The sequence below is a fragment of the Muscardinus avellanarius genome (genome assembly GCF_963383645.1).
Source record: "Muscardinus avellanarius genome assembly, chromosome: 1".
NCBI lineage: Eukaryota > Metazoa > Chordata > Mammalia > Rodentia > Gliridae > Muscardinus > Muscardinus avellanarius.
Window position 1 is genome coordinate 173565852 of NC_137786.1, and position 23585 is coordinate 173589436.

General features: G+C 43.1%; 1 protein-coding gene across 3 annotated transcripts in view; it reads left to right on the forward strand.

The window, feature by feature from the left end:
- Nucleotides 1-14016, forward strand: part of INTS4 (integrator complex subunit 4) — a gene marked incomplete at both ends in the record, with an annotated part of 90454 nt that extends 76438 nt beyond the window's left edge. For all 3 annotated transcript variants that reach the window (XM_080695252.1, XM_080695254.1, XM_080695253.1), the window contains 5 exons: nt 9119-9178; nt 10001-10160; nt 10364-10507; nt 11025-11145; nt 13838-14016. In XM_080695252.1, coding sequence (XP_080551378.1) covers nt 9119-9178; nt 10001-10160; nt 10364-10507; nt 11025-11145; nt 13838-14016 — 664 coding nt within the window. The remainder of the gene's footprint in view (nt 1-9118; nt 9179-10000; nt 10161-10363; nt 10508-11024; nt 11146-13837) is intronic.
- Between the last annotated feature and the right edge of the window lie 9569 nt (nt 14017-23585).

Sequence of the window (23585 nt, forward strand, 5' to 3'; positions counted from 1 at the left end):
TTACAAGTGTGTGCCACCTTGACTGGCTCTGTGTTTTATTTCTTTAAGTATTTTCTCTAGCATTGGTTTGGTAGTCATGAATTCCTTTAGTTCCTGCATTTCATGGAATGTTTTTATTTCTCTATCAGTCTTAAATACTATATTTGCTGGATATAGTAGTCTTTTTTTGGAAGTTGTTTTCTTCCAGGATCTGGCCCCTCCTGGCATTCATGACTTGGGTTGAGAAGTCTAAAGTGATTTTTTTTCAATTTTGCCCTTGAATGTCACCTATTTTGTTCTTGCTGCTTTTAAGATTCTTTCTTTAGCCTCTATGTTAGTTATGTTCATTATTATATGGCATGGGGAAGTCTTTCATGATGTTCTGAATGTCTCCTGTTTGTGGATGCCCAAGTCTTTTTCTATGTTTGGGATAATTCTCTGAAATTATTTATCTGATGAGGTTTCTGATATCTTTGGTTTGTTCTTCTAGACCTTTTAAAATTTCTATTATCTATAAGTTAGAATATTTCATATTTTTCAGTATTTGTTGGATTTCAGGTCCTGTTGATGTATTGTCATTCTTATATTGTTGACTGTTTTCAATTTTGAAGGCACTGTCTTCCAAGAGTGGTACTCAGTTTTCCATGAGGTCTAGGCTGCCAGAGGTCGTTTCTATTGTGACTTTTATTTATTTACTTCTTTATTTATCTCAGACCCTCTTTTTTTTTAGGGCCTCATTTTCTCTATTGATAAGTGCTCTCATTTTCTGTACACTTTCTTTGAGGCCTTTCATCATATTGAAGATCAAAATTCAGAATCATCCTTGTGTCATTTCTTAAAGATCAGTATTGGTGATCTTCCTTGTTGTTGAGTTGTGGGAGTTTATTGTTTCCTTGTTTTCCTTGCTGTTCTTCATTCTCATATTTTCTGGGTTTTCAAGTTTGTATTTCTGTTGAGTCCTATGTCCTATTGTTATTTCTTTATAATAAGGTCTATAGTGGGGTTATATATTTGACTCTACCGTCTGTCTTATATAATCAAACTTTTGACTTTATCTCCCTGAGCCTCTTGAATTAGAAATAGTTCTTAGTGCAGGTGAACAGGAGTCTCTGATTGGCTGCAAGCTGCTGTGCTCTCTAGGCTCAAACTCCATAGGGCCAGAGACTATGATGTTCTTTTCAGAGTCTGTGGCCTGCTGATTGAGCTACATCTCCAGCCCTATTTTTATTCTTTATATTGAAACACAGTCTCACTGAGTTGCAAAGGGCCTCACTAAGTAGCTGAGGCTATCCATGAACCTCCTGTCTCAGCCTCCCAAATGCTAGATTTCAAGCATGCACTACCACACCTTACCACACCTGGCTCATTCCTGGCTTTTAATCTTCATAATTTTATTTCCATTTTTCTATCATTGTTTGTTTGTTTTCATGATTGCCATTTTAAAATGCCTTATTTTAGCAGTCCATGGTGGCACATGCTTCTAATTCCAGCATTAAGGAGGCTGAGACTGGAAGATCGTGGTTTGCAGACAGCCTCAGCTACTAAGTGAGGCCCTTCACAACTCAGTGAGACCCTGTTTCAAAAAATAAAAAGAGTAAGAAATAGGACTGGTGGTGTAGCTAGGAAGTACAATGCCCCTAAGTTCCGCCCCCAGCACTGCATAAATAAATAAATAAATAAATAAATAAATAAATAAGCCTCATTCTTTATAGTCCTGTAATCCCAGTACTTGGAAGGCTGAGACAGGAGAATCTCAGGCTAAAAACTAACCCTAGCAATGTAGCGAGACTCAGTTACCAAGTGAGACCCTGTTTCAATAGAAGAAAAAGGACTGAAGGTATCCCTTAGAGATAGAATGCCCCGTATTCTATCTTCAGTCCCCCCCACAAAAAGGCTGATTCTAATTTATTTTTTATTTGACTGGAACACATACTTTCTATATACATAGTATAAGTAATATTACTTTTTATATATAAACAGTATACTACTTTGACGCTGCATTCCTGAAGCCACTCTTCCTTTGCTCTCATACATGGAATTCTTTTGCACCTCTGAAAACATGGCTTTGTTGCCTTTTAGTATTTTAATAGCACAGTCAGGATGTCGGCTGTCACACCCGTTCTCTCTCCTTTGTAGAAAGATTTACTTTACCTGTCTTAAAGCTGTAAAATTTTATTTTTCTCTTCAGAATTTATAAATTTCACCCAAATGTCTAGGTATGTGTTTTCTTTCAACATTGTTACTTATTCTCAGTATGACTTTGAGGTTTCAGTTCTGTTTTAACATCAGTGCTTTTTTTTTCCCTACAATTATTTCTTTCACTGTTATATTACTTCTTCCATCCATTCCAGTTTCTCATACTGGACATTGGACATCCTGAATCTGTTTTCTCTATACTTTTATTTTTGGTAATTTCTTGTTTTTCTAATCCATTCTGAGTAAATTTCTCAGCATGCTCTTTAATCTTTTCACTTTTCACCATTGTTCATCTCACTGTTCATTGACTATTGAGTTTGATTTCATTATTTTATTTCCAAATGTGCTTTTTTCTATACTGTTTTTATAGCAGTTTTTCTTGTTTTATCAATGCAATATCCTTTCAGATCTTCTTTTAACTCTTCCTGGGGTTGTTTACTAGAATGTTTTTTTAATGTTTTCTGTGCTTTCTTGCCTTGACCTTAGTGAGGGCTGCTTGGTCACTTTTACAACTGATTTTCCTGTCAACACTTAGTAATTTTCTATTTTCTTTGCATATTTAAATATGAAAGTCTTTTCATTGAAATCTGTGGTTAATGGAGCTTCCCCCGTGTTGTAGGTCAGTTTGATTTCTCCTCGTGAGTTCACTTACTGCCTTCCTTCCTCACGTCAAGGGAAGAGTGGGGATTCTGGGTAGTAGAGGCCTACTTCGTGTAGCATTTAGATGAGGCTACCTGTTCTGTTTTGGGGGTTAGTGGAGTTCTCTAATCTTTTTTATTTTACTGCTTGGAATCTTTCTGAGCTGGTGCTTTGTAAGCCAGCCAAGTCACTGCTTGTCCAGGCTACTTTCCTTTGTGCCTCTGCTTGGCTGGAATTCTCCCTTCCAGCATTCTTACTTCAGGCAATCTTTGGCGGCTTAATCTCAGTATCAAATTTCAGCCCCAGCAGGGCTGGTGGTGCACACTCGTATTCCCAGCATTCTGGAGGCTGAGACAAGAGGATCATGGTTTGAAGACAGCCTCAGCTACTTAGTGAGGTCCTTTGCAATCCAGTGAGACCCTGTTTCAAAATAAAGAATAAAAATAGGGCTGAGAATGTAGCTTAGAGGTAGAATGGCCCTGGGTTCCATCCCCAATACTGCCCCCCCCCCAAAAAAAAAGCCTTATTCTGGTACTATGTCACTAGGAAAGTTTCAGGCGATACCTTTTTGGGGGGGAAGGAATTTAAATGAATGTTGCTTGTAGAGTAGGTTTCTATTTTCCATTTATTTATTCATTCAATAAACATTTATTGAATGGTGCTTCTTCAGGAAATAAATGGTAAGGAATCCAAAGACCCTGTTCTCATGGAGCTTATATCTCAGTAGAAAAACTAAGCCAGGTTAAGAACCTTGATACCAGCAGGGCTTGGTGGAGTAGTCAAGTAATCCCAATGACCGGAGAGCCTCAGCACCTCAGCAAGACCCTGCTTAAAATCAGAAAAAAATACAAAGGGCTGGAGATATATCAAGTTCAATGGGAAAGTGCCCCTGACAGTGCTCAGTACTGCAGAGGACACACACACACACTCCTTGATGCCATTCTCTTACTTTGTGTGTGTGCGATTCTGGGGATTGAACACGGAGCATTCTACCTCCGAGCTACACACCCAGGCTTTTGTTATTTTGAAACAGGGTCTCCTTAGGTTGCTGAGAGTCTTGATGCATTGCAGAGACTGACCTGAGACCTATGACCCTCTGGTCTCAGCCTCCCAAGGGATTGCAGGTGTGCACCATCATGCCTGGTTCCTGTTTTTTTGTCGGGGAAGTATTTGTTTTGTTTTGACTGGAACTTTACTTCTCCAATGAATATTATATTAATGAAAATAAAGGGGAACTTTCATGCAGAAGCTACATATAAGAAATAAAAAGAAAACGGAGAGTAAATAGCAGTAGCACACGGAAAGAAAAAAATGTATAAAAACAGCGAATTATGTTGGCAATAGCATCTTGCCTAGATTATTTAGGTATACAGTGAATTCTTACTGACATGAAATAAATGCTCTATGAGACTGAAGAAACTAAAATAGACGAATAAAACAGTCAATGTGAAAACTAGTAACAAAATCTGTCCTTCTCTCGAATAAGAATTTATTTTTGATTAACTTTCTAGGTCAGTTCCCAGGAATCCTGATAGTGCTAACTCTATTAGTAGGCCATAGTGCTATAGAAATAATGATCTCCAAGTAAATTGCATGTGGACTAGAAGGAAGCATAAGTGAGTGACAACCTCCTGATGCAGACACTATAGCTTTGGGTTTAATTGAGTACAGTGATTCTTTTAACTGGACATATCTGACGCGAGGGCCCTGAAAGCTACACCTACATGAATACGTACAGAGCTTGAGGCTTCTAAACTAAGTCTCCAGTCCTGCCTGATGTGGATCTCATCTCCTTGCACCTAAGCTGTGAGCTACAAGATCAAAACTCTGGGACTGCTGCTAGGACTCCTATAGAGAAGTGGGGCTCACTGGACATGATAGTACAAGCTTTTTTTTTTTTTTTTTTTTTGTGGCACTGGTGTGGAACCCAGAGGCTTTCTACCTCCAGGCTATACTCCCAGACCTATTTTCTCATTTATTTGGAAACAGGGTCTCACTAAGTTGCTGAGAGCCTCACTAAGTAGCTGAGGCTGGCTTCGAACCTGTGTGATCCTCCTGTCAGCCTCCCAAGCATGGGGATTACAAGCGTGCGCCATCACGCCCGGCTAATGGTACAAGCTTTTAATCCCAATGACTCACTCAGGCGTAGTGGCACATGCTTGTAATCCCAGTACTTGGGAGACTGAAACAGGAGAATTGCAGGTTTCCAGCCAGCCTCAGCTACTTACTGAGTTCCTCCACAACTTAGTGAGACCTTGTTTCAAAATAAAGAATTAAAGAGAGGTCTGAGCTGGGCATGGTGACGCACACTTGTAATCCCAGCATTCAGGAGGCTGAGACTGGAGGATCGCAGTTCGTGGACAGCTTCAGCTACTTAGCAAGGACCTTCACAATTCAGTGAGACCCTGTTTCAAAAATAAAAAGACTAAAAACTAGGGCTGAGGGTGTAGCTCAGAGGTACGGTGCTGCTGGATTTCACCCCCAATACTGCAAAACAAACAAACAAACAAAGATAGGTCTGGGGGTGTAACTCAGGGATAGAATGCCCTTGGGTTCAATCCCCAGTACTGAAAGAAAAAAAAAAAAAATCCCAGTACTTGGGAGGCTGAGACAGGAGGATCGCAGGTATGTGGCCAGCCTTAGCTACTTAGGCCTTCTGCAACTTAGTGAGACCCTGTTTCAAAATAAAGAATAAAATAGGGCTGCGGATATAGCTCTGAGGTAGAATGCCCCTGGATTCAGTTTCCAGTATGACACATACCCCCACCCCCCACCCCCCAAAAAAAATGGTAAGAATCCCAGTGACTCAGGAGACTGAGACAGGAGGATCACAAGTTTAAGGCCTACCAATCTGGGCAATTTAGCAAGACAAAATAGGAAAAAAAAAAAAAAAAAAGAGATGAAGTGGGGGGAAGGTGGGTGATGGTGCATGCTTGTAATCCCAGCATTTAGGAGGCTGAGACAGGAGGATCGTGGTTCTCAGATAGCCTCAACTACGTAGTGAGGCCCTTTGCAACCCAGTGACCCTGTTTCAAAATAAAGCATAAAAATTGCCCTGGGCCCTACGAAAGAAAGAAAGGAAGGAAAGAAAGAAAGAAAGGGAAAGAGGGGGGAGGCAGGGAGGAGGGAGGGAAAGACAGGGAGAGAGAGGAAAGAGATGTATCAAAATAGAAAAAAAAATTTTAATTGGTGGTGTTACTTAGTGGCAGAGACCCACTGGGTTCACTCCCCAGTACAAAACAAAGCCAGGTGTGGTAGTGGATGCCTATAATCCTAATGATTTGAGAAACTGAGCCAGAGGACCAGAAGTTTGAAACTATCTACCTAAACAATTAACAAGTCCCTGTCTCAAAATAGAAAAAAAAAGGGGGGGGGCTAGAAATATCACTTAGTGGTAGAGACCCACTGGATTCAATCTCCATTACCCCCCTCCAAAAAAAAAATCCAGCTGTGGTGTTGTACACCTGTAATCTCAGTGATTTGAGAGAGCAAGGCAGGAGGAGGATTGGATATTCAAGGCCACCCTGGGAAACTTTGTGAAACCCTGTATCAAAATAAAAGATATCCAGCTATACCACTGTTGGGTATCTTTCCAAAAAGACTAAAATTAGAAAATCATACGAATATATGCGTATCCATGTTCATAGCAGCACAATTCACAATAGCCAAATTATGGAACCAGCCTATGTGTCCATCAGTAGATGAATGGATTACGAAAGTATGGGATATAGGTGGACATAGTGGCACACGCTTGTAATTCCAGTACTTGGGGGGCTGAGACAGGAGAACTGCAGGTTCATAGCCAGCCTCAGCAATTTAGTGAGGCCCTCACAACTTAGTGAGACCCTGTTGATGATGATGATAATAATAATAATAATAATAATAATAATAATAGAGCCGGGCGTGTAGCTCAGAGATAGAATGCCCCTGGGTTCATCCCCCAGTACCACCAGAAATAACCAATAAAACATATATATGTATATGGGATATACACACAATTACAGTGAGATTAGCCAGTCACAGGAAGTGAAGGGTCTTGTTTTCTCTCATGTGCAGAAGCCGGGGAGCAGTCAAGATACAAAAGACAGTGGAGGAGAAACCCCAGTGGAGAATGGAGTAGGGTGCAGAGGGAGGATCGGTGAAGCAGCCACTTCCATTGACATACACGTGTGAGAGTACCAGAGCCAATCTCAGTAACTTGGAAAGGGAAGGGGAGGGAGCAGGGAGAAAGCCCACCACTTGCTGTATACACAGATGTCACTATCACTGGGAACTGCACTATGATGTGAGACAGTAATACACAAAGAAAAGTATAAAAAAAAGATACATAAAAACAAATCAGAGCCAGCATGGTGGCGCACACTTGGAATCCTAGCATTGGGAGGCCGAGACCAGCGAATCGAGGTTCATGGACAGCCTCAGCTACTAGTGAGGCCCTTGCAACTCAGTGAGACCCTGTTTCAAAATAAAGAATAAAAACTAGGGCTGGGGTTGTAGCTTGGAGGTAGAATGGCCCTGGGTTTGATCCCCATACCCGCAAAAAAAAAAAAAAAGTGGAAGCTGAGTGCAGTGGCGCATGCTTATAATCCCAGACTTTGGCGGCTGAAATAGAAGGATCACAGATTTGTGGCCAACCTCAGCTACTAAGTGAGGTCTCTTGCAACTTACCGAGACCCTATTTCAAAATAAAGAGTAAAAATTAGGACCGAAGTGGAGCTTGGTGGTAGAAAGCCTCTGGGTTCAACCCCCACTACCACACTCAGACAAACACAAAAACTGAATGGGGAAATAGGTCAGTGATAGTTCAGCAATAAATAAATAAATTAATTCAGAAGTGGGGCTTCATGCTGTATTATTGCCTTGAGTTGTGTTCCTGGCCAGAAGCCTTAGTAAGTACTGTGCCAAGTGTGGCCTGTGATAGTCTTTGATTTTTGGAATGAGCCCAGGGGCATATTTCATCTGATCTATATCCCCAGTCCTATTTTATTTTTTAATTTGAAAGAGTCACACTAAGTTACTGCGCACAGGTCTCAAATCTAATCCTTCTATCTCAGCCTTCCACGTACTAGGATTACATGCATATGCCACTGCACTGACTTGATTTGAATCTTTCCTGAGGCAAATAGGGATTGCAGTGGTTTATTTGAGTCTTAGGGGCCGGCGTGGCGGCACATGCCTATATCTCATACTTGGGAGGCTGAGGATTGCAAGTCCAAGACCAGTCTTGACAACTTAGACTCCCAGCAGCCTAGTGAAACCTTATTTCAAAACTAAAAAGGGCTGGAGGTGTGGTTCAGAGGTAGAATGCCCCCAGCTTCTATCTCTGATACCACAAATGAATGAATAAATAAATAAAGCCGGGGGTGGTGGCATGCACCTATAATCCCAGTATTTAGGAGACTGAGACAAGAAGATGGTAGGTTGAAGTTAACCTCAGCAACTTAGTGAGGCTCTCACTAAGTTAATTTAAATAAAAAAAATTTTAAATAGGGCTAGGGGTATTCCTGGAGGTAGAAGGCCCCCAGTACCACAATAAACAAACAAAAAAAGCACCCAATTATTATTTCTTTATTTTTTGTGGTAACCAGGAATGAAACCCAGGGGCACTCTACCTCCAAGCCACACCCCAAGCCCTATTTTATGATTTTACTTTTTTTAATTTTAGTTTTTTTTTAATATGTGCATGTGTGTATGTGTGGTCCTGGGGAATGCGCAACCCCCAGACCTGTTTTATTAAACAGGGTCTTCCGAGGCTGATGAGTATCGCTACTTACTGAGGCTGTCCTGGAATCTACCGTCCTCCTGTTTCAGCCTCTCAATCAAATACTGCAGGTACAAGCGTGTGCCACCACAACCAGCTTTATTCTTTTAATCTGAAACAGGATCTCACTAAGTTGCTGAGGCTGGTCTTTTTTTTTTTTTTTTTTTTTTTAATGTGGTACTGCAGATTGAACCCAGGGGGCATTCTACCTCTGAGCTACACCTCCAGCCCCTTTTTCTAATTTTGAAACAGGGCCTCACTAAGTTGCTAAGGCTGGCTTTGAACCTGTGATCTCCTGTCCCAGCCTCCCATATACTGGCGTTAGAAGCGTGTGTCACCACACCCGGCTTGTAATTGAGTTTTACGGTCCTGAGCTGTTTTCCGAGGCCCAGCAGATGAGTCCTCTTTCTCTGAGATCATTGTCGTGGTGTACTGCACTCATTCCTTCACGTTTGCTTCCGTTTCTAAACTTCTGGTCCTCACTCCTCAGTTCACAGATTTCACAAGCCAGTTACTTATTTACTTTGTATTTCTTTTCTACAGAGTTGACCCTTTATTTGGGATGTGTGAAAAATTTTTACAAGAAGTGGACTTTTTCCAGAGGTAAGTATTTCTTAACGCCTCTGGTTTATTAAATCCTGTTAAGGTAGCAAATAACAGTCACCAGATGTCACTGGTTACTTGGTTTAGCTTGTGTAGCCAAACTATCATCTGGTAGCAGTGTGCCCTAATTTGCTACTTTCTTTAAACTTCTTTAAAGTTAGAGCTTCACCATTCATGGTGGCGCACACTTGGCCCACACTTGTAATCCCAGTGCTTGGGAGGCAGAGACAGGAGGATCGCACAGGTTCGAAGCCAGCCTCAGCTACTTGGTGAGGCTTTCAGCAACCTAGTGAGACCCTAAAACAAAAAACAAACAAACAAAAAAAACTAACTAAACAACATGTAAGAGGAAAATAATAATTATACTTGTTTTTCTTTCCCAGGGGCTTTCTACCTCTGAGCCACACACCAACTCTCAACCCTATTTTATATATTTTTATTTCTCACTAAGTTGTGCTAAGGTTGGTCTCAAATCTGTGTGATCCTCCTGTCTCAGCCTCCTAAGTACTGGGATTACAAACATGCGCTACCACACACTGCAGAAAATAATATTTATAACAGTGCATATTATTACTGGGAAGATTAAATAAGGTCACATGAAACAGTTAAGTGTATGCGTGCTACACTGTGGTTATTCAATAACAGGCTCTTCTGATGATCCTGTCACTAAGGCGTAATTCTCTGGATACCTGTTTGTGTCAATAGTGAACCTTGAGCTCGTCCTGCTTCAGGGCCTGGCAGGTGTCTGGGGCTCAGGCTGTGGAGAATGAGCGTGTAGTCAATTATGAACGCATAGTTAATTGCTTTTCTTCATTCCTCCAGGTGTTTCCTTGCTGATTTGCCCCACTTGCAGGACAGCTTTGTGGACAAACTTCTTGACCTTATGCCCCGACTCATGACGTCCAAACCTGCAGAAGTGGTCAAAATCCTACAAACCATGCTGCGGCAGAGCACCTTCCTGCACCTCCCCCTTCCAGAGCAGGTCAGGGTCTGTGTATTTGTCAAGTCCGTGAACACTGTTCTCCTTGGTGAGTGTCTCTGATCAGTGGAGCGGCTGGGCTGGGGCTCTTCCTCTGATTGCCTCCCACATGCCCACCCATTAGATAAGAAGACCGAAGGGCAAGGGCCGTGTTCATTACCCAAGCGTGACCTGGCTTTTGAATCTTATTTTCTTGTTGCTTATAGATCCACAAAGCCTCAGCCACCATCATCGAGCCAGCAGGAGAGTCAGACAACCCTCTGCGGTTTACATCTGGCCTGGTGGTGGCCTTGGATGTGGACGCAACCCTTGAACATGTGCAGGATCCTCAGAGCACGGTGAAGGTCCAGGTGTGTCAGGTGTGGGGCTGAGTGGAGCTTTTAGACTGACTGTGTATTGAAGCAGTTGACTTTAGACCCCTGTAATCTCTGCCTGAGACGTTGAAACTGGGAAAGGAAAAGAGATGAGCATCTGTAGAAAAGAGTTGGGCTTAAAGACAACTCTCCTGCCGAGCAACTTTACCTGCTAGAGCAGGTTAAACTCTGAGCCTCGAAGTTCAGCTGACAAATAGGAAAGTTGACATTGACATAAAATTATGTATATAAGACCCAGCTAAGGGGCCCGAGAGCAGTGCTTGGGAGGGTTTCGAGCAACATGGGAAATGTTGCCTGGATACCGCTGTGGGCAGGAGCAGGGTAGAGAGATGCCTGTAGTGCTCTTCCCTTAGGGAGCAGTCTTTTGTAAAGGCTGATCTCATCTTTCTTCTTGTGTTTTGGGGTTCACAGTAGGTGCCACCATCCATTTTTCCTAGCTATCTTCTGCCGCTTTTTTTTTTTTTCTTTTTTCTTAATTTCTGCCACCTCTTAGGTCTTATATCCGGATGGTCAGGCTCAGATGATCCACCCCAAGCCAGCAGACTTCAGGAATCCTGGACCAGGACGTCACCGGCTCATCACTCAAGTGTACCTGTCGCACACCGCCTGGACAGGTAAGAGTCTGTGGGCCGCATGGCCGGTCATATGCTCCCGAAGAGCAGACCTGCCCTTGAGCATGTTCTGCAGTTTGAAATGATAGCACACATTTGAATCACGTGTACTGAGGATTCCATAGAGTTCATAAGCTCAAACTGGGTACATTTGGAGTCATTTCCTGTGCTGATTGTATTAGGAACAGGATTCCTTGTCATCGAATAAAGTCTAATGGAGAGAGCCCTGGACTGGACACCAGAAGGCGACTTTCTTGTTCCCTCTCTGCCACTGCTTTGCTTTGTGACCTTGGGCAAGTCACTCTCTGGTTTGTTTCCTCACCTTCAAATGAAAATGATCATTTTCAACATATAAATTAGTTGTGATTATTACTCTCTGTAGAAATTAAACACTTTCCTGCTTTTTACCAAAAATTCTAAGTCACCATCTCTTTGTTTTTGTTTTTTTTTTTTTTTTTTTTTGGTGGTACTGGGGTTCCTGGAAGCCCTTCTACCTCCGGGCTACACTCCCAGACCTATTTTTTATACTTTTTTATTTGGAAACAGGGTCTCCTAAGCCAGCGCGCGCGGCTGGCTTCGAACCTGCGCGATCCTCCTGTCTCTGCCTCCCAAGCGCGGGGATTACAAGCGTGCGCCACCACGCCCGGCTTGTTTTTGTTTTTATGGCAGGCAGTCACTGTCTCTTTGTATAAGAACACTTCAGCTTATTCCCCTGAAATGTAAAATGATAAGGAACTCCCCTTCTCTACCAAGTGGCTGGTTTGTGGTGAAATATAGAGCAAGACGATCTGTTTACATAGTAACAGAATAGACTCTGGATAAGTTTGAAAAAGGACAGGGAGATTGTGCATGTGTCTTTATAATATGTAGGAATAAAACGGAAGAATACAAGTACAAAAAAGTTACATAAGCCTGGTGTGGTGGCACACACTTGTAATTCCAGTACTAGGGATAGAATTATAGCTCAGAGGTAAAATGCCCTTGGGTTCAATCCCCCAGTGTGACGAGACAAAACAAAACAAAACCCAAAGAATATGTGTGGTGTTGAATGCCTATAGTTCCAGTACTTGGGAGGCTGAGAAAGGAGAATCAAGGTTTGAGACCAGTCTCAGCAGTCTAGGAAGACACTGTTTCAAAACAAAAAATAAAAAAACTGGGAGTATAGCTCAGAGTTAGAATGTCCCTGGTTCAATCCCCAGTATCACCTCTCAAAAATAAAATAGTATGTGCAGTTTCTTTTCTTTTTTCTTGTGTGGTGCTAGGCATCAGACCCAGGCCCTCTTGATGGTAAGTAAGCGCTGCACTAGTGAGCCAGATCCCCAACCCCTCTAAAACCTCCGATGCAGAGAACCTCAGAGTAGGGAAAGGTGTGCTGTGGGACAGTATTATTCTGGAAGGAACAAGCCTCAGGGAAACAAATCAAAACATGGTACAGCTCCAATGAGTCTGAAAGGTTTCGAGAAGGCTAAGACTCTCGCCTGGTCACTACCAGAGCCTGAGCCCAGGCTGGCCGCTTGGGAGCTCAAGGCTCTTTCCACGAGGCCCATTTTCCTTTGAAGGTGTCTTAGGTCTCCCCGTCCCGCCCCCCGAATCGCTGTGCTGTCCTGAGCTCAGAGAACTATCTCACCCATGATTGTCCTCTGAGAAGCTGTTTCCTTGTTACTATTACAAATCCACATGGCAGGATGGGGTGTTACAAGGGATAGAACCCAGGGGCATCTGGCCTCTGAGCTCCACTCCCTTCCCTTTTTATTTTTTATTTTGAAACAGAGGCTTGCTTAAGTTGCTGAGGCTGAGCTCACACCCTTCTCAGCCTCTCAGGTATTGTGATTATAGATGTGAGCCACCACACCCAGCCAAATCCTTATTTTAATTGTTTGCATAGCGTTCACATTAGTGAAAAAGCACGGGAAGTGTGCGCTGGGAAGTATGAGTACCGGCTTTAGTACCCTCCGTGAGCAGCCCCGGGGTGGGTTGGGGGGGTGTCTCCATTTATATCTGTGAAATGAGAATGAGAATACTAATTTCCACCACAGAGCTCATCTAGGGACTAAAGGAATTTTAATTGCAATTAAGATTTTGTATCCCAATTTTATTATGTGTTGAGTGGTACTGGGGTTCCTGGAAACCCTTCTACCTCCAGGCTACACTCCCAGACACATTTTTATATTTTATTTAGAAACAGCGTGGCTGGCTTTGGACCTGTGCGATCCTCCTGTCTTTGCCTCCTAAGCGCGGGGATTACAAGCGTGCGCCACCACGCCTGGCTTATTCTTTATTTTGAAACAGGGTCTTACTGAGTTGCAGAGAGCCTCACTAAGTAGTAGCTGAGGCTGTCTGAGAACCATGATCCTTCTGGTCTCAGCCTCCCGGATGCTGGGATTACAAGCGTGCGCCACCATGCCCGGCTTCATCGGAATTTTTTTTTTTTTTGGTGGTACTGGGGGTGGAACCCAGAGGCTTTCTACCTCAGGGCTATACTCCCAGACCTATTTTATATTTTATTTGGAAACAGGGTCTCACTAACTTGCTGAGAGCCTCACTAAGTAGCTGAGGCTGGCTTCGAACCCGTGCGATCCTCCTGTCTCAGCCTCCCAAGCGCGGGGATTACAAGCGTGCACTACCACGCCTGGCTTTCCATTGGAATTTTTAATGGCTGCTCAGTCACCAAAGATTTCTTCTTCTGCCTTTTCAGAACCATGCCAGGTGGAAGTGAGGCTGCTGCTGGCCTACAACTCCAGCGCCCGCATCCCCAAGTCTCCCTGGACTGAGGCCAGCGAGGTGTCACCACAGGTGGAAACCAGCATCGAGGGCACCATCCCCTTCAGCAAGCCTGTGAAAGTCTACATTATGCCGAAACCTGCAAGGCGCTAGGTCCGAGCCGTCCTCAGAGCGCCGGCTAGAAGGCCCCCCCTTAGGGATCAGTGAGCCAGAGGACATAACCCATACAGTCTCATTTGCTACCACACAAGATAAATTATTTTTTCATTAAAAGCCCAAAAGCCTTCCAGTTTACCTTCCCCCGCCCTAATAAACTTGAGAAAACAAGTCGCTGTAGTTTCTGGTCCTGAACACTGTGCGGCTTTAGCTTTAGCGTTTGTGTCACGTGCTTAAACGCTTCATTCTGAGGTACGAAGCAGAAACGTCTGGATTCGTTAACTCCTTCCAGAGAACCGAAGAACTGTTTAAGCTATAATCTTGTTTTTATTTTGATTTATTTTGGTGCTGGGGATTGAACCCAGGGGCATTCTTCCTCTGAGCTACGTTCCCAGCCATGTTTTTACCTTTTTTCTTTTCTTTTTTTCCAGTACTGGGGATGGAACCCAAGGGCATTCTATCTCCAAGCTACACCCCTAACCCTATTTTTTATTTCTTATTTTGAAACAGGGTCTCACTGAGTTGTAAATTTACTTCTTATCTTGAAACAGGGTCTCACTAAATTGTTGAGGCTGGCTATGATCCGCCTGTCTCAGCCTCCCACGTAGTGGGAATGCAAGCGTGTACCACCATGCCTGGCCATAAGCTTGTTTGAAAAGTAATAGTCTCTTTGCCAGGGCCAACTCCAAAGCTACTTTACGAGCTATACTTTTTCACCATTGAAAGTTCCTCAAGGAAGCTGGGCGTGGTGGCGCACGCATGCTTGTAATCCCAGCATGTGGGAGGCTGAGAACAGAGGATCGCGATTCGCGGACAGCCTCAGCTACTTAGGCCCTCCGCAACTTAGTGAGACCCAGTTTCAAAATAAAGAATAAAAAAAATAGGGCAGGGGTTGTAGCTCGGAGGTCGAATGACCCTGGGTTCCATCTCCATACCCACAAAAATAAAATAAATTTAAATAATAATAATAATAATAAGTTCTTCGAGGGCCAGGTGAGGTGGCGCTTGCTTGTAATTCCAGCATTTGGGAGGCTGAGACAGGAGGATCCAGGTTTGCGACCAGCCTCAGCTACTTAGGCCCTTTGTAACTCAGTGAAACCCTGTTTCAAAATAAAGAATAAAAAATAGGGCTGAGGGTATAGCTTGGAGGTAGAATGCTCCTGGGTTCCATCTCCAGTAACACACACACACACACACACACACACACACACACAAAGAACCTCAAGGACCTTAGACATCCTTTCTCTTACCGAGAGGCCTCTCCCCTAGCTCAGACAATAAGCGGGCCAAAGACTGACTGAAGAGCTAGAGAGTGACTGAAGAGGCACTCCGGTGGCAGTGGTAGTACTGGAGATGGAAACCAGGGGCATTTGCCTCCTGGCCCATTTCCTTTTTATGTGGAAACAGGTCTTGCTAAGTTGCTGAGGCTGGCCTCGAACCTGTGAAGCTTTTGCCTCCGCTTTCCTAGTCGTTAGGGTTGCAGGCTTGTGCCATTGCTACCGGCTAGATCTTGGTTGGTTTTTGTTTTTGTTTTAGTTTTTCTCTTTTTGTGGAGCAGAAGATCAAACCCAGGGGCACTTTTCCTCTTAAGCTACACCCCCAGCCCTATTTTTTATTCTTTATTTTAAAAACAGGCTCTCACTGAGTTGCAAAGGGCCTAAGTAGCTGAAGCTGTCAATGAACCGCGATCCTCCTGTCTCAGCCTCCCAAATGCTGGGATTACAAGCGTGCGCCACCACGTCCGGCCCTAGTTTTTCTTTTTTCATGGTACTGGAGATTGAGTACAGGGTCATTCTACCTTCAAGCTATTCCCCCAGCCATTTTCATTTTTTTCTTTTGAAACAGTTTTGCTAGGTTGTTGAAGGGCTCAATAAATTCTAATGTTGGCCTCAAACCTGTAATCCTCCTGTCTCTGCCTCTCAAACACTGGGATTATACTGGGATTTCACCTTTGTGCCTGGCTCCAAAAGGAATTCTATTTGTTTATTTGTTTATTTTGATGCTGGGAATTGAACCCAGGGACATACTACTTACAAGCTGTACCTCTAGTCCTATTTATTTTTTATTTGGAAACTGGGAATCTCTACGTTGCTGAGGCTGGCTGTGAACCTGCGATCTTCCTGTCTCAGTCTCCAAAGTACTAGGATTATACCTTTTTGTTTTTGGTTTTGAGAGAGGGTCTCACTAAATTGCTATGCTGGCTTTGAATTTCGGATACCCCTGCCTCAGCTTCCCTAGTGGCTGGGATTATAAGAATCCACTGCCTTGCCTGGCTAGGAGAGCCATATTTTAGCAAAGAGTCAGCAGGATAGGAAACAGGATTCAGTGTAAAAATAAAGTTCTTTCCTGCTACATCCGAGTTTGAGGTGTATGCGTGGAGGAGCACCGTGGCATACGCTGACATACACTTTCCTAGTGTGCTCATCTCTTTTACACATCTCAAAGATGTGGCATCAGTGGACTCCTGGGTCAGTACAAGATACCTAGAAAAAAGGTGCCTGCCTTAGAGAGAAAACGAAGCCGGAGGCCAGGCTGAATCAGTCTTGGCCCTGACCCAGTGGCAGTTGAGTTAGAGCGTGAGGAGAACATTAAGACCCGTGACTCAGCTAAGCGTCATGGCATATCCTTCCCAGCACCAGGGAGGCTGAGACAGGAGTAGGTTCACAGCCAGCTTCAGCAACTTAGGCTCTCTGCAGGTTAGTGAGACCTGTTTTAAAGAATACAGGAGGGCTGAAGGTGTAGCTCAGAGGTAGAATGCCCCTGGGTTCTATCCTCAGGACTCCTTCTAGTTTATCTCCCATTTTATAGGTGTCTCTCATAAGGGACAAAGCCAAGACTTGATCCTATCTTAAAACCTAAATTGTAATTTTTTTATTTTTTATTATTTTTTATTTTTTTGCCAAAGGTGTGTGTATATATATATATATATATATATATATATATATGTATATATATCTCCATCAAGGAGTAGGAAACTTTTCAAAGCTGTTTGAGAATTGTGTGGGCTGCACCAGGAGCTATAGAAGTTGCTGTGCTAGATGTGTTTGGACAGAGATTAAATAAACTCAAAGCTGTTGCTCAGGAATTCAGTTATTGTCTGAGGGGGTGAGCACGGCCTTTTAAATCCCCCCTTTTGTTTTTGTGTGGTACCAGAGGTTTAAACCAAGGGTGCTCTATCTCAGAGCTATATCCCCTTGTGTTATTTTGAAATAGGGTCTCACCAAATTATGGTGCACTGGCCTTGAACCTATAGTCCTCCTGTCTGAGCCTCCCAAATCCTGGGATTATAGGCATACACAGCTTTTTAAGTTCCTTTTACTCAGAAATGTTAACGTTTTGGGGGATATAAGTTTTGATTTTTCTGCATCTAGTTTCATACTTTTTCCCTAAAGTGAATAAAAGACCTTGTGTAGGGGTGGGGTATTGGGGATTGAAACCAGAGGCGTTCTACCTCCAAGCTATACCCCAGCCCTTATATTTATTGTTTTGAAACAGGGTCTTGCTCGCTTGTTGAAGATCTCACTAAGCTGCTACCCTGTCTCCACCTCCCAAGCACAGGCTCCGTGCCCAACCCCAGCATTAATCTGCATTGTCATGTTAACATAGTCAATTTCTGTGTGTGTGTGTGTGCGCGCACGCGCGTGTGCGTGCGTGTGTGTGTGTGTGTGTGTGTGTGACTAGGGATTGAACTCAGGGGCATTCTACCTCTAAGGTACACCCCCGGCCCTATTTTGATTTTAAACAGGGTCTTACGAGGTTGATATGAGTCTCACTGCTTGCTGAGGTTGTCCTGGAACCTGTGATCCTCCTGTCTCAGGTGCGTGCACCACTACACCTGGCAAATATATTCAATTTCAAAATCTTGGTAACTGAATGTTAAAGTTAACGGAGACAAAAACATGTCTCCAGGTAGATGTATGCAATCTGCACATCTGCACACGACTGTGTGTTTATGTGTCTATTTCTGCCAACTAATCTGCGAGTATCTGGACAGTTAGAACGTTCGTGTCATTATATCCCTAACACGAATCTTGGCACATAGCAATGGAGGAAAGAATAAGCGTGAGAATCCAGAGCAGGCTTCACAGTGCTATGGCATGCCTGCAAAAGTAGGCCCTGAGAGTCAAATTTCTGAAAAGACTTTGTACTTGATTTTCACATGACTGAGTTGAAGGAAGGTACTTACATAGAACTTGGCAGACTTCTAGTCTTAGGAAACACTCAGGCTAGAAGAAATTGTGGGCAGATTGAGGACTGTGCTGCCTACAAATCGAATCAAAAGATTTAATGATTAATAAATGGAGCTAAGTATAGTGTCATGTGAAAAAATAGCTTCTCTCCAGGCTCTGCGTATTTCCAGTATTGACCACATGAACCAGATTTGGAAGTAGAGACTATTGGCTAGTCATATGCAAAGTTTACTAACCCTGCCGCCTCATACTTCTAGCTCCAAGATATCTAAATCTGAACCTAGTTCTCTTTCACATAGAAACAACTCACTTAGAAACGGTGATTACACCCACACCTATCAAACACCATCGCTCCTAGTTGCCTTTATCAACATAGGGAACAGATCCGGAAAGATCTTGTCATCTGACAAATGAAGAATTGCTGGAGAAAGGCCTGACCTGAGCATCAGATCCAGGAAGATCCGCTCCCCAGGGCTCTCGGTTCTGCCACTTGCAGAAGTTTGAGAAATAGCTTCACTTTCCACTCTGGTTGCCTTAGTTCATCTTTCCCTACCAAGCCACATCTATGGATTGGCTCCCAGACAGATGTCTTACCGGGCCAAACAGCAGAAGAGCAGAGAGCAAAGTCACCCTTTCGGGGCTGTTGCTTCAACAACAGCTGGAAGAGTTATGGCTGATAAATATCCCTAGTAAATATCTACTTAAAACAACTGCCAAGTAAAAAAAATCTTGTTGAACTTTTTTTTTTTCTTTGAAGAACTGGGGATGGAACCCAGGGGCATTCTACCTCCGAACTCGACCCCTAGCCCTATTTTTTAGTCTATTTATTTATTATTTTTTGGTGGTACTGGGGTTCCTGGAAGCCCTTCCACCTTCGGGCTATACTCCTAGACCTATTTTGTTTTTGGAAACAGGGTCTCTTAAGCCAGAGAGGCTGGCTTCGAACCTGCATGATCCTCCTGTCTCCGCTTCCCAAGCGCGGGGATTATAGGCATGCGCCACCACTCCTGGCTTTAGTCTTTTTATTTTTGAAACAGGGTCACACAGAGTTGTGAAGGGCCTCCCTAAGTAGCTGAGGCTGTCCATGAACCGTGATCCTCAAGTCTCCACCTCCTGAATGATGGGATTACAAGTGTGTGCCACCAAGCCCAGCTTTGTTGAACATTTTTTCAAGTATCTATTGACCATTTGTATCTCTTTTGAGAAATGTCTATTCACTTCAGTTGCCCGTTTCTTGACTGGGTTATTTGTTTTGCTAGAGTAAAGTTGTTTAAGCTCTTTGTATATTCTGGATATTAGTCTTCTATCAGAGGGATAGCTGGTAAAGATCTTCTCCCATTCTATAGGCTTTCTCTTTAGACTTTTTATGGTTACCTTTGATGAGCAGAAACCTTTTAGTTTTATGCCATCCTACTTGTTAATTCTTGTTTCAATTTCTGCACTTTTAGGGTTTCGTTTTTGGTTTTTTTTTTTTTTTTGTTGTTGTTGTTTTTTTTTTCGGTCCTAGGGATGGAACCCAGGGGCATTCTACTCCAACCTACATCCCCTGCCCTATTTTTATCTTTATTTTATTTTGGTGGTACTGGGGATGGAACCCAGGGGCCTTCTACCTCTGGGGTACACTCCCAGACCTATTTTTTATATTTTATTTGGAAACAGGGTCTCTTAAACCAGCTCAGGCTGGTTTTGAACCTGTGCAATCCTCCTGTCTCACACTCCCAAGCACAGGGATTACAAGCATGCTCCACCACGCCCGGCTTTATCTTTATTTTGAAGCAGGGTCTCACTGAGTTGCAAAGGGCCTCACTAAGTAGCTGAGGCTGTCTGCAAAACTGGATCCTCCTGCCTCGGCCTCACAAATGCTGGGATTACGAGCGGGCACAACCACACCCAGCTTCATGGCGGTCTTCTTGAGGAAGTTACTACCTGCGACTGTATGTTGGAGTGTTGAACCTATGCGCTCCTCTAGTAAATTTACAGCCTCTGGTCTGATTTCCAGGTCTTTGATCCATCTCCAGTTGATGCCTCTGCACGGTGAGAGGTAAAGATTTAGTTCCATCTTTCTACAAATGGATAGCCAGTTCTCCCAGCACCATTTGTTGAAAAGGCTGTCTTTTCTCCAGTGTATGAGTTTGGCCCCTTTGTCAAAGATCAATTGACTATAAGTGTATGGGTTTGTTTCTGTATCTTCTATGCTATTTTTACTACTATTGCTCTGTGGTATAATTTGAAGTCAGGAGTTGTGATGCCTCCTATATGATTATTATTATTATTATTATTTTTTTTTTTTTGCGGGTTTGAGGATGGAACCCAGGGTCATTTGACCTCCAAGCTACAACCCCTGCCCTATTTTTTATTCTTTATTTTGTAACAGGGTCTCACTAAGTTGCAGAGAGCTTCACTAAATAGCTGAGGCTATCTGCGAACCGCGATCAAATGCTGGGATTACCACTCCAGGCTCTCCTGCATGGTTCTTTTTTTTTTTCCGGGACTGGGGAGGGAACCCAGGGGCATTTGACTTCCGAGCTACACGCCCTGCCCTATTTTTTATTCTTTATTTTGAAACCGGGTCTCACTGAGTTGCAGAGGGCCTAAGTAGCTGAGGCTGTCTGTGAACCGCAATCCTCCAGTCTCAGCCTCCCAAATGCTGGGATTACAAGCGTGCGCCACCACGCCCGGCTTCCTGCATGATTCTTATTGCTGAGAATTGCTTTGGCTCTTCCGGGTCTTTTGTTTCTCCATATGAAATTCATCAGGGAAATATAGATAAAAACCACATTGAAATTCCATCTAACCTGTCAGAGTGGCACATCTGTAAGCCCGTACTTGGGAGGCAGAGACAGAACAATCACATGTTGAAGACCAATCTTGACAACTCAGTGAAACTAAAAGCAACCTAATGAGACCCAATGTTGCACAATTATAATCCCAGTACTTAGGGGACTGAGACAGAGGATCACAGGTTCAAGATCAGCCTCAGTAACTTTGTGAGACTATTTCAAAACAAAAACAAAAAGGGCTGGGTGTAACTCAGAGGTAGAGTGCCTCTGAGTTCAATCCCCAGTAGAAATAAATTAATAGCAATTATCAAATGAATTCCAAAATACTCTTTTATACCCTATTTATTTTTTTCTTCTCCTTAAACTAAAATACATAAATAAAATAAATACATAAAAATAAAAAGGGTTAGGGATATAGTTCTGGGATAGAGCACTTGCCTAGTATGTCTGAAGCCCTGTGTTCAATCCAGTACTGCAAAAAAACAAAACAAAACAAAACAAACAAACAAAAAAAAACCCTACATTGACTCCAACTAGTAATATATACAAATGGCAATAAGGGAAACTCTAATAAGATTAAATAAATACCCAACTAGTAAATGGCAGAGAAGTACAATGTAAAATCCAGGCTATTTGACACCAAGGTCTATACTCATAGCTCTTTAAAGAGGAAAACAGCTGGGCATGGGGTCCACACCTGTAATCCTAGTATTTGGGAGGCTGAGGTAGGATGGCAAGTTTGAAGACAGCCTCAGCAACTTAGCTTGACCATGTTTCAAAATAAAAAATAAATCCAGGTAGGGTAGCTCATCCCTGTAATGCCAGTATTTGGGAGGCTGAGACAGGATCACAAGTTCAAAGCCAGCCTCAGCAACTTAGTGAGGCTGTCAACAATGTAGTTAAGTCCTATTTCCAAATTAAAAAAAAAAATTATTGTGTGGGTATAGCTCAGAGGTAGAATGTCCCTTGGGTTCAATCCCCTGAACAAAATAGGGCTGAGGATGTAGCTCAGAGGGAGAATGCCTAGGTACAACCTCCAAAAAAAAAAAAAAAAAAAAAGGCTACCTACCTGGGTCTTTAATAGAACAAAGACCAAGCTGGGTGTGGTGGCTCATGCTTATGATCCTAGTACATGAGAGGCTGAGACTGGAGGATCCGGTTCGCAACTAGCCTCAGCTACTTAGTTACTTAGTAAGGCCCTCTGCAACTTAGTGAGACAATTTCAAAGAATGAAGAATAAAAAATAGGGCTAGACATATAGCTTGGAGGTAGAATACTCCTGGGTTTAACACCTAGTACCATAAAACAAAACAGAACAAAACCACCACCACCAACAACAAAACCCCCCAAAACCCAAGACCATTTGAGCCAACAAAGACCTTTCAAGGTCATTCAGTCCAATCCCGGCCTTTTTATGGGCATGTCTGGCTCAAGACATGGACAGTAGAACAGTCTGCTAGAACCCAACTCAGTCTTACTGCTAAAGTTACTGTTGCTTCATTCTGGGCTTTGTGCATACATCCCCAGCACAGAGACCTTCCCTCATCACATCCCTGAAACGCCTCCAGCACTCTGCCTTCTTACCCTGTTTATCTCAGCTCATAACTGGTCTTATATATTACCTTATGAGCCGGGCGTGGTGGCACATGCTTGTAATCCCAGCATTTGGGAGGCTGAGACCTGGAGGATCGTGGTTCGTGGACAGCCTCAGCTACTTAGTGAGGCCTTCTGCAACTCAGTGAGACCCGGTTTCAAAATAAAGAAAAAATAGGGCAGGGGGTGTAGCTCGGAGGTCAAATGTCCCTGGGTTCCATCCCCAGATCCGAAAGAAAAAAAAAAAAAAAAAAATATATATATATATATATATATATATATATATATATATATATTACCTTATGTATTTTCTTACTTTATTTTTCCTGCTAGAATGTCAACTTCATGACTCTGATTCTGTGGAGTCTATGGTAGTGCCTGGCATATAAAGTAAATTAAGTGTATTAGTTTGATTGATGGTTGAACATTCCAAAGTATACCGTGTTTTGCAGGGATTGAACCCAAGGGCTCTACCTCTGAACTACACCCCTGTTGGTTTTTTTTTTTTTTTTTTTTTTTAACTTGGAAATAGGGCCTCAGTATGTTGCTGAGTCTGTCTTCAAACCTGACATCTCCCTGTCTCAGCCTCCCAAGTACTGGGATTATAGGCGTGCATCCATCACTATGCCTGGCTTGCAATGTGATGTTTTTTTTATTCGATACTGGGGATGGAACCCAGGGGCATTCTACCACCGAGATATAACCCCAGCCCTATTTTTTATTCTTTATTTTAAAACAGGTCTCTGATTTGCAAGGGCCTAAGATTTTTTTTTTTTTTTTTAATATTCAAACAGGGTCTAAGCCGGGTGTGGTGACACACGCTTGTAATCCCAACACTTGGGAGGCTGAGACAGGAGGATCGTGGTTTGTGGACAACCTCAGCTACTACTTAGGCCTTTTGCAACTGAGACCCTGTTTAAAAAACAAATAAAGAATAAAAAATAGGGTTGGGGTGTAGCTCAGAGGTAGAGTACCCCCAGGTTCCATCCCCAGTACTGCAAAC